Source organism: Penicillium canescens (genome assembly GCF_028828765.1).
Source record: "Penicillium canescens strain IBT 15451 chromosome Unknown utg000011l_segment0_segment0, whole genome shotgun sequence".
In the NCBI taxonomy this organism is placed as follows: Eukaryota; Fungi; Ascomycota; class Eurotiomycetes; order Eurotiales; family Aspergillaceae; genus Penicillium; species Penicillium canescens.
In genome coordinates this window covers 1,293,859-1,308,599 of record NW_026703973.1, presented here as the reverse complement: position 1 = coordinate 1,308,599, position 14,741 = coordinate 1,293,859, and the positions used below count along the sequence as shown (strand labels likewise).

General features: G+C 50.3%; 4 protein-coding genes across 4 annotated transcripts; 1 reads left to right on the top strand and 3 right to left on the bottom strand.

Annotated features, from left to right (window-relative positions):
* Positions 1-422: 422 nt before the first annotated feature.
* N7446_013229 (putative nuclear RNA binding protein) lies at positions 423-2,597 on the bottom strand (the record flags this gene model as incomplete). Its single annotated transcript, XM_058521970.1, has 1 exon — positions 423-2,597. One exon carries the CDS (start codon positions 2,595-2,597, stop codon positions 423-425), a length of 2,175 nt encoding a protein of 724 aa, XP_058365447.1.
* Positions 2,598-3,928: 1,331 nt separating this feature from the next.
* On the bottom strand, positions 3,929-5,729 carry veA (sexual development activator VeA; the record flags this gene model as incomplete). The annotated part of the gene is made up of 2 exons (XM_058521969.1): positions 3,929-5,529; positions 5,582-5,729. 2 exons carry the CDS (start codon positions 5,727-5,729, stop codon positions 3,929-3,931), a joined length of 1,749 nt encoding a protein of 582 aa, XP_058365446.1.
* Positions 5,730-9,770: 4,041 nt separating this feature from the next.
* Positions 9,771-11,649, top strand: N7446_013227 (putative DNA repair protein (Rad57); the record flags this gene model as incomplete). Its single annotated transcript, XM_058521968.1, has 2 exons — positions 9,771-10,171; positions 10,236-11,649. 2 exons carry the CDS (start codon positions 9,771-9,773, stop codon positions 11,647-11,649), a joined length of 1,815 nt encoding a protein of 604 aa, XP_058365445.1.
* Positions 11,650-12,866: 1,217 nt separating this feature from the next.
* On the bottom strand, positions 12,867-14,375 carry N7446_013226 (oleate delta-12 desaturase odeA; the record flags this gene model as incomplete). Its single annotated transcript, XM_058521967.1, has 2 exons — positions 12,867-13,303; positions 13,385-14,375. 2 exons carry the CDS (start codon positions 14,373-14,375, stop codon positions 12,888-12,890), a joined length of 1,407 nt encoding a protein of 468 aa, XP_058365444.1. The 3' UTR covers positions 12,867-12,887.
* Positions 14,376-14,741: the final 366 nt, after the last annotated feature.

Sequence of the window (14,741 nt, the reverse complement as noted above, 5' to 3'; positions counted from 1 at the left end):
AGTCAATTGAATAAAGCGAGAGAGAATGGAGGGGAAAGTGAAAGGTGAAGTCGAAAGTGTAGAGATAAGCCCCGCATATATAACAATTCCCGGCGTTGGCCGATTGCTCGGGTTCGACCGACGGTCCCGTGCGGAGCGGGAAAACTCCGAGGCGAAATATGCGAATAGACTTGGATAGTTACATTATTACATTATTGAGTAGAGTAATACACATTTCGATTGGAACAGTTCGATTCGAATTCAATTGAAAGTCAACACACCCAAAACGCCAGGGTATAAACCGTCATTACATCATAACGTCACTCAGAAAACCAGATCCACCTACACCCGTACACGAACAACCTTGCAAATCCATGAAAATCGTTGGTGAAGAGAGAACACGCTAATCGAACAAAATGCCAGCGATAGAAGAAAGAACCCCCTTAAAAGATATCCTCAGGCCACTGGTAATCCTCAAGACCACCAAGAAGACGAACAGAGTCCGGCTCAGGCGAGAGAAGGGCAGAAGGCTGCGCAGGGTAAGAGACCCGTCTCTTAGTAGGTGACTTGTTCTTAGTGACTTTAGCAGCATTCGTGCGCAGTTCCTTTGGGAGGGGTGGCACGGGAGGGACGTCCTCGTTGCGAGTCAGACCGTAACCATAGCCTCTCTGATATCCGGGAGGTGGTTTGGAAGGAGAAAGGCGTGGGCTACGGTCTGGATTGAGGGTGCGATGGGACTGGAGGTAGAAGGCGCGGTGGGAGTCGGATTGGTTTGTTGGGGTGGTGGGCAGAGGCGAGAACCAGGTATCAGTCCGGTCTGAGGCAGCTGACTCTGAGCGCAGTTGCGACTGACTCTGCCTCATGCGGAGAGGGGTTGAGGGCTTTGAATTTGGTGAGCGATTGGCCGTGGAGACTCTTCGGGATTGGACAGAGGGAGACCTTTTGTTGGTTGTGTTGCGGTCTGTGCCGCTGTCTGTTTCGACGGTTTCTGGGATCGCCGTGAGAGCGGCGTTGTCGATAGCTTGCTTGCGCTTGGCCGAGCCTGGGCTTTCGCCGGCTTCGGACTTTTGCCATTTCGCTTTACCCGGGGGACTGAGGAGATCGAAGTCGATCAATTCGTCGAATTCGCATTCGGGTTCGAGGTTGGTGTCGCAGTCCGTCGGACTGGGTTGAGGAGGGTTCCGACTATCGATTGATTCAGGAATGGGTGACTTCCGTTTACGGGAAGAGCTGTTCTTACCCATTGACGACGGCCGTGGCTCTTTCGAGCGGCGTCTTGGAGTTCTGGCCGCAGCCGGGCTTTGAGCTGGGCGCGGCTTTTCGAATGGGAAACTTTCTCGGTCCTCCATGGCAGGCAGGGCTGTCACTGTCACTCTGGTCTCATTAGACCCGGACGCTTCTGCTTGCTGATCCAGAAGTCTCTCCGACGGGAGAGTAGGAAGAGCCCCAGGAACGAACTTCCGTGGGAATGATGCGGGATCCATCTCGGCATTGAGAGGCTTGGAACATGGTGTAGGTGCTGGTGTTCGCTCTTCGTTGCCAGTCAAATCACGAAGCTCCCGCCGAGCGCGAAGCAGCTTCTCCTCGAGGTTGCTGACTTTCTTGAGTAGCTTGGCTTGGCGCGAGAGCTCCCGACGTGAAGGTTGCTTGCGAAGACCAGTAGGCTCAGACTCGTCCGACGTTCTATCACAGTAGACCGCAGGAGCAGTAGAAGGCGATTCATGTGGTCTGTTAAAGAAGGTCATACGCAGATCCTGCAAAGAGGAGCGTTTAGAAGCCGAAGAGTCAGAGCGAGAGGGCACAGCACGATCTCCACGGTCAACAGAATGACGGCGTGAATCCTTCACAGGCGAGCCATTCTCCATCTTCTCTTGAATGGCCTGCCAGGTCTGGTCGGCATGAGACGTATTGACACAATGAGGCTGGGTGTATGAACCCTTATTGGTACCCTTGTAGCCAGCCTTCTTCAATTCGGCATAAGCAGCCTCAGCCTGGTTGATAACATCCTTCTGTGGCGACTTATTAGACGACTCCTCAGAATTCTTGCCCCATCCACCAAAAGGATTAAAAGCCGACGCAATGGCCTTTCCAAATCGGAATATACCAGACGAGCGGTTCTGCTCAGCCGGCTTCTGATCACGGAAGTAAATGCTAGGCGGTTTCTCACTGACACTATCATTCATAGTCGCCTCCACAAAACGGGATGTTCGACCACGCCGATGACGGGGACTAGAAGAAGCAGCAGCGGCATGTCGAGCGCGCAGCGAAGCCAACGACCCGCGAGGCGAAGCACGCGGTGAAGCGCGCGGCGAGGCCTTGTATCCAGTTCTAGTATTGCTAGCACTCAGATTGCCGTTATCGCTGCGGTTGGTGCGGCGATCATTGGCACCGTCATGGGACCCAGAACCATACTCTGCAGCTTCATCAGGCAAAGGCCAATCATTGGACTTGCGGCGTTTGGCTAGGTTTGCCGTGAGCGAGCGATGTTCGTCCTGGTCAACCTCTTCGGCGTCGTCGAATTGGCCAGACACTTCCGAGCTCCAATCGTAGTTGTCGTCTTCACTGGAGCGCAGGTGTTTGCGCGAGGAGCGCTGCGCGGGGCTTGGGTCAAGGTCCATTTTGGACTTGGTCTCGCGGGTTATCTGGAGCGACGCAGGCTGGTCAGTTTCGTTTCTTCTTATGCTGGTGCGCCTGGAACGATCCCTTCCGTGGGGATTCGGGAAAGGAGGATACTGGATGCCATACCTTTGCGGTGGGGGCGTCCTTTGGCATCCCTGCTCCGCGCGCCCTTGCTGAGGGGGAGATATCGCGAAACTGGGAGAAAGGGCTGTAGCATAGAAAAAGGATGCTGAGGAGAGAGGTAGGATACTTGAAAGACAAAAGAAAGAGAAAGGTGTTTGGGATAGACGAGCAAAGTACTGGTTTGTTTACATACTCCGCACTTGCCAAGGGGGAAGTTTGTTGTGGTACTGGGTACCCGAGTCTCCCGCACTTCGTCCACTGTTTACCAAGTACCCGTTACAAAAAGGACTCTAGAATGTCCACTAAATTATTGGCATATTATCGTTCACCTACGTAGTAAGTTATACCTTGCGGGGATTCGATAAGTCCGCGTGTCTCAGACATGTGCTTGTGAGGAATGTCGATACTGTTTACTTTCCAAGTCTATATATTAATGTGCATTCTGCTGGATCTGTGCAAAGGATTGATTGAGCTAACAATGCTTGGTATAAGGGGCATGCCAGACGCCGATGTAGAGAGTAATTAGGCCTTCGAGGGTTCAAAGCAAGGGGCCCAATACCGCGACGTCTCAATGCAGTTTCATAATGAGACCCGCTCTGACTGTCCATAAAAGTACGTTCCAGAAGCAATGATCGCTGGAAATCGGACAAATAAACACTGTGCCGCCCTTTTGAACATCACATAAAACCATCCCATAACACAAAGGGAAAAATAGATAAAGCCAAGGGACCGAAAACTCCCTGTAGATCATAAACATCCCAGTTGGGGTCCAATCGGGAAGGGATGGAATTTCCCCGATCGCACGGCTCGGGGATGAAAGGAGCCGGGTGGCTTGCTCTTACATATAGCGAGAGAGGAATGATGTAGGTCCCAGGAATGATGCGATTGGAAGGGATCACAATTGTGCCTAGGTAGTCGAAGGAAAAACAGAGCCAGCCCCGAGGGAACATAAATGTTGACTGAAGGGTATTCGCGCAAATGATCGAACTTGAAAAGAGACTTGAAAAGAAACAAAAAGCATGTTCCTGAAGAGATAGCTGCGCAATGCATCGAGATGTCTAGCGCTCAAAATGCAGCAGTGAAGTCGAGAAGAAAAGTCATGTACAGATAAATGCCGTGTCAGGATCCGATCCATTGACTGGTTCTAGTCATCGTGACAAGCCCAATGCGAATAAGTCATATGCCATTCAGCAAATCCACTTCAATCTCAAGTTGGCGGAGGGGCTTTCTGTACAGTCCTGCCGTTGGCACGCTTGTATGACATTTCGATGCCCATTTCAGCCATCAATGCAGCCCGGCTCTCTCCAGCGAAATCGCGATAGACGGCAGCAGGGTAAGGCTCAGCATCTGGCCGCATACCATTCTGCATCGAACGTTCATCAAGGCCGAAGGAATCTTCATGGGATCGCTTTCCGTATGCTGGACCAGTCTGGTACAACATGCGCTTCCCTGAAACGTTGTCGTATCCTGGGCTTGGAGACGTGCATTCCACAGAGGGGACAACCTGGTTGGCAAATTCGTTGGGTGGGGCCTTCAGAGGCGGCAATGCTGATACCATGCTCGGGGTCTGAGTGCGTGACACTGCTGCTTGTGGCATTGGGTGGTAGAGATTCGGGTCGGGCATGCGAGTTTCCATGCGTGGTTCCATGCGGGGATCCACGTAGGATGATTGTGCTTTTGGCGGTTCCATGCGAGGGTCCATGTACGGTTGTGCTTTAGGCGGTTCCATGTGGTAAGAAGTCACAGACGGCTTAGGATAGCCCATCCGTTGCTCGGGCATTCGAGGTGCCATAGGATACCCACCGGGCGTCCCTTCATACTCCGAGGCATTTGATGGGTGTCGGATTTGCGCATATGTATGTTGCGGAGAATACATTCCTGCTGATACAACTGGCGGAGGTGTAGGAGGCATGTGCGGAGCCGGGTAATGAGTTGGTGTAGAACCGAAAGAAAGGTGTGACTGATATGAAGGTGTTTGGGAGTGGGACATAGGCGCGGGTGGCATAGGTCGCTGATATGGTTGCGGGCACTGGAAGCCATAATCTGGCGCAGAGGGTCGTCGATCCGGTGGGACAAACCCATATGGCGATTCAACCACGCTGCCGTTGCTATTTGATCGAGGACGGTCCATCGCAGCAGCGTAACGATCCGGTGTCGAGAATCGATCTGTAGGTCTTGCATATACACCAGTGCGTTCTTCGTCGAATTCATAATCTTCCTCTCGCTTGTCTCCCCGGCGTCTCATGCGCACATCACGGCGAATACGAACACGGCAACCCTGCTCGGCAATGATGCGGCTTAAGGAGGTGCTAGTTGCCAGGCCCGGGAACTTTTTCGCACTGTAGACTGTGAATGGTACTGACTTGACCTCGAGACGGAAATGCAGGAATGCTTGCGGCGAATCTTGCTTCGCTCCGCCGGCAGGAGCAACCTGGTTAGGCAGACGGAGATTCGAGTCTCTATCGGTATCTTTGGCGTCCTTGATCTCTTCATATAGGTGGAAGTTCAAACGATACCGGCCTTCATGGCGCACTGACAAATCTGGGAAAATGAAGTAACCTGCTTGCGAGGGACGGTCTAGGTACGCGATGCCGGCGACTGGCACACCTGTCAAGACCGGGCACGATGGTGGTCCAGATACCCGCCCGTGGGCGATAGGACGTGCAGTGTCCAAGGTTGCGTAGAGGAAGAAATTCGCATTGTAGGCAAAAGTAATGTCTGTCTGGTGGGCTTCATTGTTGGGATCGGACTCGAAGATACGCAGCTCGACAACGGGCGGAGGATCAACAGGGCGACGGTCGGCAGATGCTATACGAGATGTTCAGCGAACGCGACCACGCCTCGATTTCTTTCTGCTTACACTTTGCTCCTGCACCACAGGCTCTGGCTCGCTCTGGCTGTTGCATCACGCTCAATTTGTACGTGAGCTGTTTGCCTTCTCGAGTAACTCTGCTGACCGAGTGTTCGGTCTCATTGTGAGGCGGCATGATGGGTGGTCTGGTGGCCATTTTCGCGGATTGGCACTGTTATTTCCGGTGATTCCCAGTTATTCTGCCGGGCGCGATATCAACAACACGTCCGAGTGCGATGGCGATTTCGTTGATTCTTAGTGCGCGACGTACAATCCAGCCCACAATCCAAATCCAGTTTCCAGTATCGAAATTAGGGGGGTTCAGCGTAATTCCCCCTTCCAGCTGGCCTCTCTCCTGTCAGGAAAATCAGACGATCAGATCAAGTTCGCAGACATACGAGATGAAAATCAGGTAGATGAGAAGAGAAAGAGAGGGGGGGACAGTGACACTAGTGGGCCGTGGTATGGCCTCGTATGGTATTCGCAGTGTATTTTACTTTCTCTCTGTACAGAAACATAAAAATATAAATATAAAATAACGTTAGATATCATATAAACAGGGAATACATGCTTATTTCCAGTAGATCATCTTTTCAGTAATGTAGTCATTCCACGTTAACGTTACCCACAGGATCCCAGCCCAACGGACCGGAGACCCCTATCCGCACCTTTATTCTATAGAACTCCATGTACCCCTTAGGTACTGTCCCTGTCCAATCCTGCTTTGTTCCAGGGCTTAAAGAAGCTCGCCCGTATCCATGGAAACATCTGCCACTTAACAAGACTCTATCATACCCTCCGTAGGTTTACCAATCAGATTATGACGCCGGGTAGACGGTTTCTGGTAAAAGCTGCTCCGGTAACCTGAACCAATACTAGCTTGCCCGTGGATTTGATCTGCAAGTCGAGATCCCTGCACCGGTGATTTCTGACGGCGATCTACTGTAGTACTTAATACTTCTTACTGTGGTATCATTGATCACTGTACTGTATTATATAGCCCTACACAACCTGGGCGCCTTAGTTCATAAAGTTAGACACTACAAATTGAGGCCTGCAGATGATATACGAGATCTTCCCAATTCCAGGCCGTTTAACCGTTTGTGATACTGTACCGTATGGTATAGATGATATCCGAAACATTGACTCGTCGGGGAACTCGGATGAGGGCTTCTGCATTAGCTCTACTGTAAGGTTTCCCATATTGCTATACTGCACAAGAACTCATACCCATAAAATACTCGGAAAACAAAAGCCATCATTCGGAGTTTATGCTTATTACCCGACATACTTAACGCATTTGCATGCGAAATCTTCGTGGCGCCATGATCGTCTGCACTGGTCTGTACTGGATCTACGCACCTTCATCATGTCTCGATTGACTTTTCCTCTTTGCCTGTTTGCCTGTTTGCCTGCTTTGTGTTAATTTACCCAAGTTCGTTCCAGAGTACAGAGTACAATACAAGTACAAGGCTACTGGCGGCTTCGAAGTCCTCAATGTATAGTTGCAGCACAATAAGTATACAGTAAGTTGTAGTTGGATATCATACCACCATCGCTTTTTCCGTGCGTTCACAATAACTATGATACAATGATAATCAATTCGACTACCATTACCATTTGCAAGCTGAGAAGATTATTGTAATCATCTCTGAATCATGTCTGCCCTGGACTGTGAACCCCGACCTAACCACATGGATTTCCAGAATAGGTGATAGTAACTTATTTGAAATCGCTTCCAGAAGGAATCACTATAGCGCATCAGTAGCCTCTTGGCAAGTGAATCTTCCAAGGAACGGTGTATCCGAGGATTCAACCTACAGCACCTAGTAACGAACGAAGTACGGAGTACTCTGCACTGGGTATAGCTCTAGACACTGTGTACATGTGAGATATCCACCCCCAGGCCTAGTCCATATCTGCAATAGCCGAACGTCTCTTTCGGGCAGGAGTCTTAACTATTGTACATATGGACTACATGCAAGTGCGATGACGAGTAGATGATTACTGGTCGGAAATTCTACACCCTACACCCTCGACTCTGTTCAAATAAGCCTAACATCCGTGTCGGCTCCGAAGCCCCTGTTGAACTGGGCTGGTAGTGTCTTGGCCCGGGGTCATCTCTTTGTTCGCTACATGGTCCTTGGACGGGCAACTGCGTCAAAATAGCTAGCAATCGGGTCGAGGTTGCGAAGCTGCTTTTTGCGGCTAAACTAGTGGGACTTGGGTGTAGAGATAACACTGGATGACACAGCGGTCGCATCAGGCTACGCGAGACAGTTCGCAATTACAGGGACTGGGACCGGGACAAGTATGGCACTGACTCGCAAATGGGGGCAACGGATTGGATTAATTTCCGTGGCTGGGCCGCTACTGCAGGTATGTTTGTTGCGGCGTTTTGTCTTGAGTGAGCTGAAATGTACGCGAGTGTACTGTACACAGTGTACATTTCATTTCACAAGAATAATTCTGATCAAGCAATGCAAGCCATTGCCGAATACTGTTATGGTTAAATGGCCCGAGAGTACATATATGTTGACCGAATACCTGGCACTCGGGACGACTTTATTTCCACGATAGACGTCCTTGCAGGAAACGCGACCTGTCAAAAATGAACCTATTTTTCGAGCTAGGCGAATGATCAGACCGCTAGTTGGATCCTGACGTTGCCACGTGGAATTTTTAGATCCCTGTAAGCCACGAATGAGATATTGGCCCCCCACGGACTTGACGTCAAGTACCTACTCCGTACAGTATGGCAGATCAGCGATTTAGCGTCCCAGAGGTCGTAGGTTTACATGTACTGTACAATCTGCTGCAGTTGATGAGTTCGAGTCAGCCGAGATCTGCCGAGGTAGGACAACATGATTCAGATATATGTACTCGAGCTTGGTTTTATCACTGTAGTTTATCTAAAATGGTTGTTGTCTGTCTTTTCCTGACTCGAATGGTCCGATCGTGAGCGGAAATCCGCCAAGCCACTTTTATCCACCTCCATACCTTACAGGACAAAGGTACATCGACTTGTACTGACTTGTACAAGCTAAGTGTAACTGACTTTACAAGTAATGGTCAATCCACCCAAAGTGTATGTTAAAATTCGCATGATCTACCCGACCCAGCTGCCTGGAAAGGAGACATGCGTGGGTGCTATTGATAGCAGTTGACTTTATCAACATAGACTCTTTCCAAATGTGTTGAAGCGACATCCGTAGTAGAAACCCCAGTGATTTACAGGGTCTCTCTTGGCTCAACTTGGTCTTATAACCTTCCTAATCGGGAAATCCATGTGATACACTAGTCTCAGAACACAATCACTTGAAAGTATAAGTGACTACCGGCGTGAAATGAGTTGATCAAGCTAAGCTTGGATATACTAGCTCGTTTGGGAAACTCTAAGCAAGCCATTTCTGAAGTTATAGAGCGTGAGATGTGCTCTTGCATTAAGTACTGCGAGGGTGTATCTGTTAGAAGCATTCATTTTAGTGAGTTTGTTTGATGTATTTGAAAAGCGTACAGTATTCGATTCTGCAAAGGATATGGCTCTGTTCATACTACTGTGTTGAGGTTTATCGGTCAAGTCCGGCAACAGAAATATATAAATCATCGAGGTTTCCTAGATGATACGCACAAGCTAATGAGTTTAGATAATAAGATCAAGCAAACCTAGTATTGTCTTTCTAGACCTAATTCTAGTGGTTATTTAACAGGGAATGCATATTCAGAGCATCCATTAAGGAGATCATCTACAAGCATGGGCCATAAGTCCTTTCACTCCCCCGCTTGTATATAAACCACTACAATTTGAGGCACTCGAGAAGGACAAAAAATGGGTAAAGAAAGAGAGGCCAAAGTAGGGCGAAAGCATTGTGTATAGCGGTAGACTTGCTTGGGGCTTTTGTGTAGAGACTGTCCAATACTTCATGGCACTGTGTACACTCTTATGGCCCCCGTTGTAGTTAATATCTAGAAAAGAAAGATATAATAAGGATTAGAAAATCATACCATACGAATAAGCTGTCAGAGCTCCAAGCAAATCCGAACACCAGAACCATAGAGAATCCCCAATCCCTCATAGAATAAACGTGAAAAATAAAATGTGAGCCTCCAATTCCGCTGACCCCAACGCCCGTGATTGGTCCGGAGATCATGAACAATCGCGACACGACCACGCCGCGACTCTCCTCCTGTCACTCCTATGGATCTACTAACAGTCCTACCTGGCTTCAAAACAAAACCATACCAGCACCTTCTCCCAGCCCTCGAGCGGACCAAAATCACCACCGTCGACCTTCTGACCATCGAATATCTCGAAATCGCGAAACGCGCCCATGTTCCCCCCGCAGATATTCGGCGGCTCTGCGACCGCGTTATCGAGGCCCTGCATGCCGACATTGGCCTCAAAGATTCCGAGCCAATCATAGAAGATTCAGACGAAGAGCCGGATTCCAGTATACACCCAGCCAGTCTAACTCTTGGCCCTGCGACGAACCGCACGACGTCAGAATGGACCACGATCAGCACCCTGGACCCTGCGATGGATGACCTGCTAGGAGGCGGCATCCCAACGGGATATATTGTCGAAGTCACGGGTGAGAGGTATGTAGCAGACCTCGATCTCTACGTCGGTTGGCCAGTTGGGTCTGACGTTTTGCGCACCTAGTGGAAGCGGCAAGACCCAATTCCTCATGAGTCTCTGTCTAGCTGTTCAGCTGCCCAAACCATATGGTCTACGACGACGCTCATTATACATCTCGACTGAGCATCCGTTATCTACGCCACGGCTTTCCCAGCTCATAGAATGCCACCCCATACTCTCTACCTTGCCGGCCGAGGAAGCGCCCTCACTCGAAGATATCCTATCCATAAACGCCATGGACCTGGAAGCACAAGATCACATCTTGAACTATCAGCTCCCTGTTGCAATCCAACGCTACAACATCGGTTTAGTAATTATCGACTCAATAACCTCAAACTACCGCGCGGAACATTCATCTACCGACGCCATAGCGCTGGCGACGCGCTCAAATGAGCTTGCAAAACTAGGCCACATGTTACGCAACCTTGCTGTGGAAGAAAATATTGCAATCGTAGTCGCGAACCAAGTGTCTGATCGCTTCGACATGCCTGACATACCGGACGACCCAGATACTGACGAAGATCCCTCGACACAATCAGACATGCCGAGCCAAACTGAAGACTTTGACTTCACCGTTGCAATGTCACAGCCTCCAATGTCCCAACCTCCAATGTCCCAGCCTCAAATGTCCCAGCCTCAAATGTCCCAGCCTCAAATGTCCCAGCCTCAAATGTCCCAGCCTTCGATGTCTCAGCCAGTCAATATCGACTTTGAAACTACTCAGCAACCACCTTCCGATTCTCAAGACCCACCTTCATCCTCTGCCATCCCGTCATCTCAATTTTACGGTTATGACGATGAAGATGCATTCCAAAAGTCGCATTGTGACACCGACCTCACACTAGAACAAGCCATGAGTGTCAACCTCCAGGAACGATTCTTCACTGGCTGGGGCGACGATTTCTCATCTCATACATCCCTAAAGAACCCAGCCATGGGACTGTTCTGGTCGAGCCAGATTGCTTGTCGCATTGCGCTGAAGAAGGAGGAATCTGCGCCAGGGGTTGCTGCAGGTGCATATCCGGCATTTACACCTGAAACAGAAGAAGCCACCGAGCCAGAAAGTACAGACGAAAAGCCTATTTCGGCATCTGAGTTTCTCAGGTCTTCTCAGGATCAACCAAACATCGACCAAGATATCGAGCCGAGAGATATTCCCGCTCCAAATTTCAATGATAGAGCAAGCCATGATTCCCAGCTTTATTCCCCGGATAGAATAGCTCCGGGCTCCCAGGACCAAGATCTCGACCACATTCCCGATCGTGTCACAAGGAGAACGATGAAACTAGTCTTTTCGCCTTGGACAGCAGGACCAACAGAAAAAGAAGAGTATCCCTTACCACAAACTCCACCTGGCAGACCGACCGGGCCACCGACCGACGAGGTAGATTTCGAGATCTGGGCCGGCGGACTGCGGAGTGTCAGCTATGCAGAATAATTCATCTGCTGCTGATATACGATCTTATGGTCATGGTCATAATTTCATCTAAAGCCTCTGATATTTTTGTTGAGATGCATATTGAGCCGGAGCATAGCGAACTATGATATACCATATACCCTACATATTAACATATACAATAACAATCCAAACAGTAAATGTTATACGCATATTCCCTATACATGTACTTGATTAGAAAGGCCGGCCCGGCAAGTGGCGGAAACGAGTCGACCCCGCAAAAACCAAGGTTTTGTCCAACGGTTGTGACGTCGCTTTCTTCATCCCTGGGCTTCGAACATTGCTTTTTCTTTTCCATGCTCGCAAATATGCAGGCCTCACATGGATCTTTCAATCTACACTGGAATCATACTTCGACACTATATTGCAGTTTACTCTGTATCTGCTTGAGCAAAACCTTTGAATGACTAGCAGGTGGACAAGAGACCTGCAACGGTTGACGATCATTCAGACACTTGGCACAGCACAGCCTTGCACTAACATTAACTCTGTTGCCTCTGCACTGCTGACCCTATTCCCCTCACTTCTATTTATCTTTCGGAGCGCTTCGTGGATGAAGAACCTGGACTGAACTGCAGATTAACAAGTGCTTGACTGAAGACAAGCACAGAATCCAGTCGAACTATGACTTGTCCTATGTCCCATCTCAAATGAATGACATGCACCAAGGCTTGAGTATGTCTACCCTTGACACAGGAATACGATGAAGGATGTGCTTGCAGAGGAAGAGAAAGATAACACGCTTCAATTAATCACAATGAGATAGGTGAACAACTAAGAGAAACATAGTTCTCTATATCAACAAGATCATCACGTCTTTCGCCATCAAAACATCTTTTTTCTTGTTTGTTCTGATCTTCATCCAGACATGCCTCCGCCTCCTGCTCCTGCTCCTGCTCCTCTTCCACCTCCAGCTCGAAACGAGACGATCAATCTAAACAAAACATGACATTCACGACAGCAGAGATATGAAAGAAACCATCAAACTCGATCTATGTCTCGCGAAATTTCACAAAGAAGTCTCGATGTATCCGTGTATCTGCGCAACGCAAGGATAATACACAAGATATCGAAAAGCAGCAATCAAATGCGAAAATGCGATGGAGATAAGAGTGGAAAGAGAGGAAGGGAGTGAACACACCCAGGCGGGAGGGAGTCATACACACCCGAAGTCAAAACCAGAAACGAAACAAGCAACCAACGAACCAACAAGGAACTCTCTATTGAGCCTTGGCAGTCATCTTGGAAGGAGGAACACCGATACCGTTGGTGTTACGGTAGAAGAGTACACCCTGGCTCTCACCGGTGGCACCCTCAGTGGGCTCAACGAAGTGGCAGACGCGGGCGGAGGTCCAGAGGGCCTTGAAGAAACCAGTCCAGCCGGTGTGGGCTTCGGTGCGATAGTGCTCGCCCATGACGTCCTTGATGGCGTCGCTGGCCTCGTCAGCGTTGTAGAAGGGGATGTTGCTGACGTAGTGGTGCAGCACGTGGGTTTCGATGATGCCGTGGAAGATGTGGCGGCCGACGAAGCCGAAGTCGCGATCGATGGTTGCAGCGGCGCCGCGGGCGAAGTTCCAGACCTCGGGTTGGTAGTGGGGGAGGGAGGGGTCGGTGTGCTGGAGGAAGGTGATGGCAACTGATGAGAGTTGTTAGCTGATTTTCTTTTTCAAGATGTGGGAGTGGTGTCACAAAAGACACCACGCACAAGAAAACTTACCGAGCCAGTGGTTCACCCACAGGTATGGGATACCGTACCAGACCAGCAGGTTGAGCCAGCCGAAGTTGCTGCCGATGAAGTACAGGGCGGTACCGGTGAGGAAGAGACCGAGGTCACTCAGGGCAATCAGCTTGGCGTCCTTGGCTTCGTACAGAGGGCTGGCAGGGTTGAAGTGGTTGACACCACCGAACCAGCCGTTGGCCTTGCCCTTGCCGCGGCCCTCGGGCTGCTTGGCGTGGTTGTTGTGGCCGGTGACGTTGGTGAGGAGATACATGGGCCATCCGAACAGCTGCTGGAGCAGAAGGTTGGAGGCAGTCAGGATGGGAGTCTCCTCCATGAGCTCGCCGAGCTCGTGCAGGGTGCGGCCGACGCGGGAGGCGTACTGCTCACGGGTCTTGGGGACGAAGACCATGTCACGGGCGAGGTTGCCAGTGGCCTTGTGGTGCTTTCCGTGGGAGATCTTCCACGAGAAGTACGGGACCAGCAGGAGGGAGTGGCAGATCCAGCCGACGGTGTCGTTCAGGACCTTGGAGGGGGAGAAGGCCTGGTGGCCGCACTCGTGGGCGAGAACCCACACGCCGGTGCCGACGAGACCCTGGACGATGGTGTACACGGTCCAGAGGGCCACGCGGGCGGGGAGGAAAGGCACTGTCTGAGGGGTGACATAGTTGTGGAAAAGGTAAAAGACTGAGGCCAGGATGGCCATGTCACGGAAGACATAGTACAGACTGGTGGCAGCGGAGCGGTGGAAGCAGTGAGCGGGGATGGCATCGCGGATCTGCTTGATGGTATAGTCGGGGATCTTGAACTCGTTGCCATATGTGTCGAGCATCTTGCTGGCCTCCTGTTCCGAGGCCATGGACGACAGAGAGGTCGACGAGGGCGACTGGCGCGGGCTGTCGAGAGGTGAGGGTGAGACCGAGCTGGCCGCGGAGGACTCGGTGGGGTTGCGATGAAGCGCAACGCGCTTGGGGACAGCAGTGGACGACATTGCTGAAGTTGTTGACGATATATAGGAACGAAAATGAAAGGAAGATTCCCTTTAGCCCAAAAGCAAAAGCGTCGGGGACAAATGCTGGTGACAGTCAGACTATGTTCAGCTAGCGTCCAGCGGGCTCACTCACGAGATTAAGATCTAGAAAGGCACCAGAGAAAGGAAACGAGGGGTTAATAAACCAGCAAAACACAAAGCACCCCAAAGACCAACGAGAGAGCTGACAATTGACAACTGAAGAGAAAAAGGAAAGCAAAGGATAAAATGGAAGGGGGTGGTGTATTTTTCAATACCTCCCCGCAGTCTTCACTATGGGCGGGACTGTATTGTCGTATTGCAATTTCACCCCGTCAACCTCTGCAC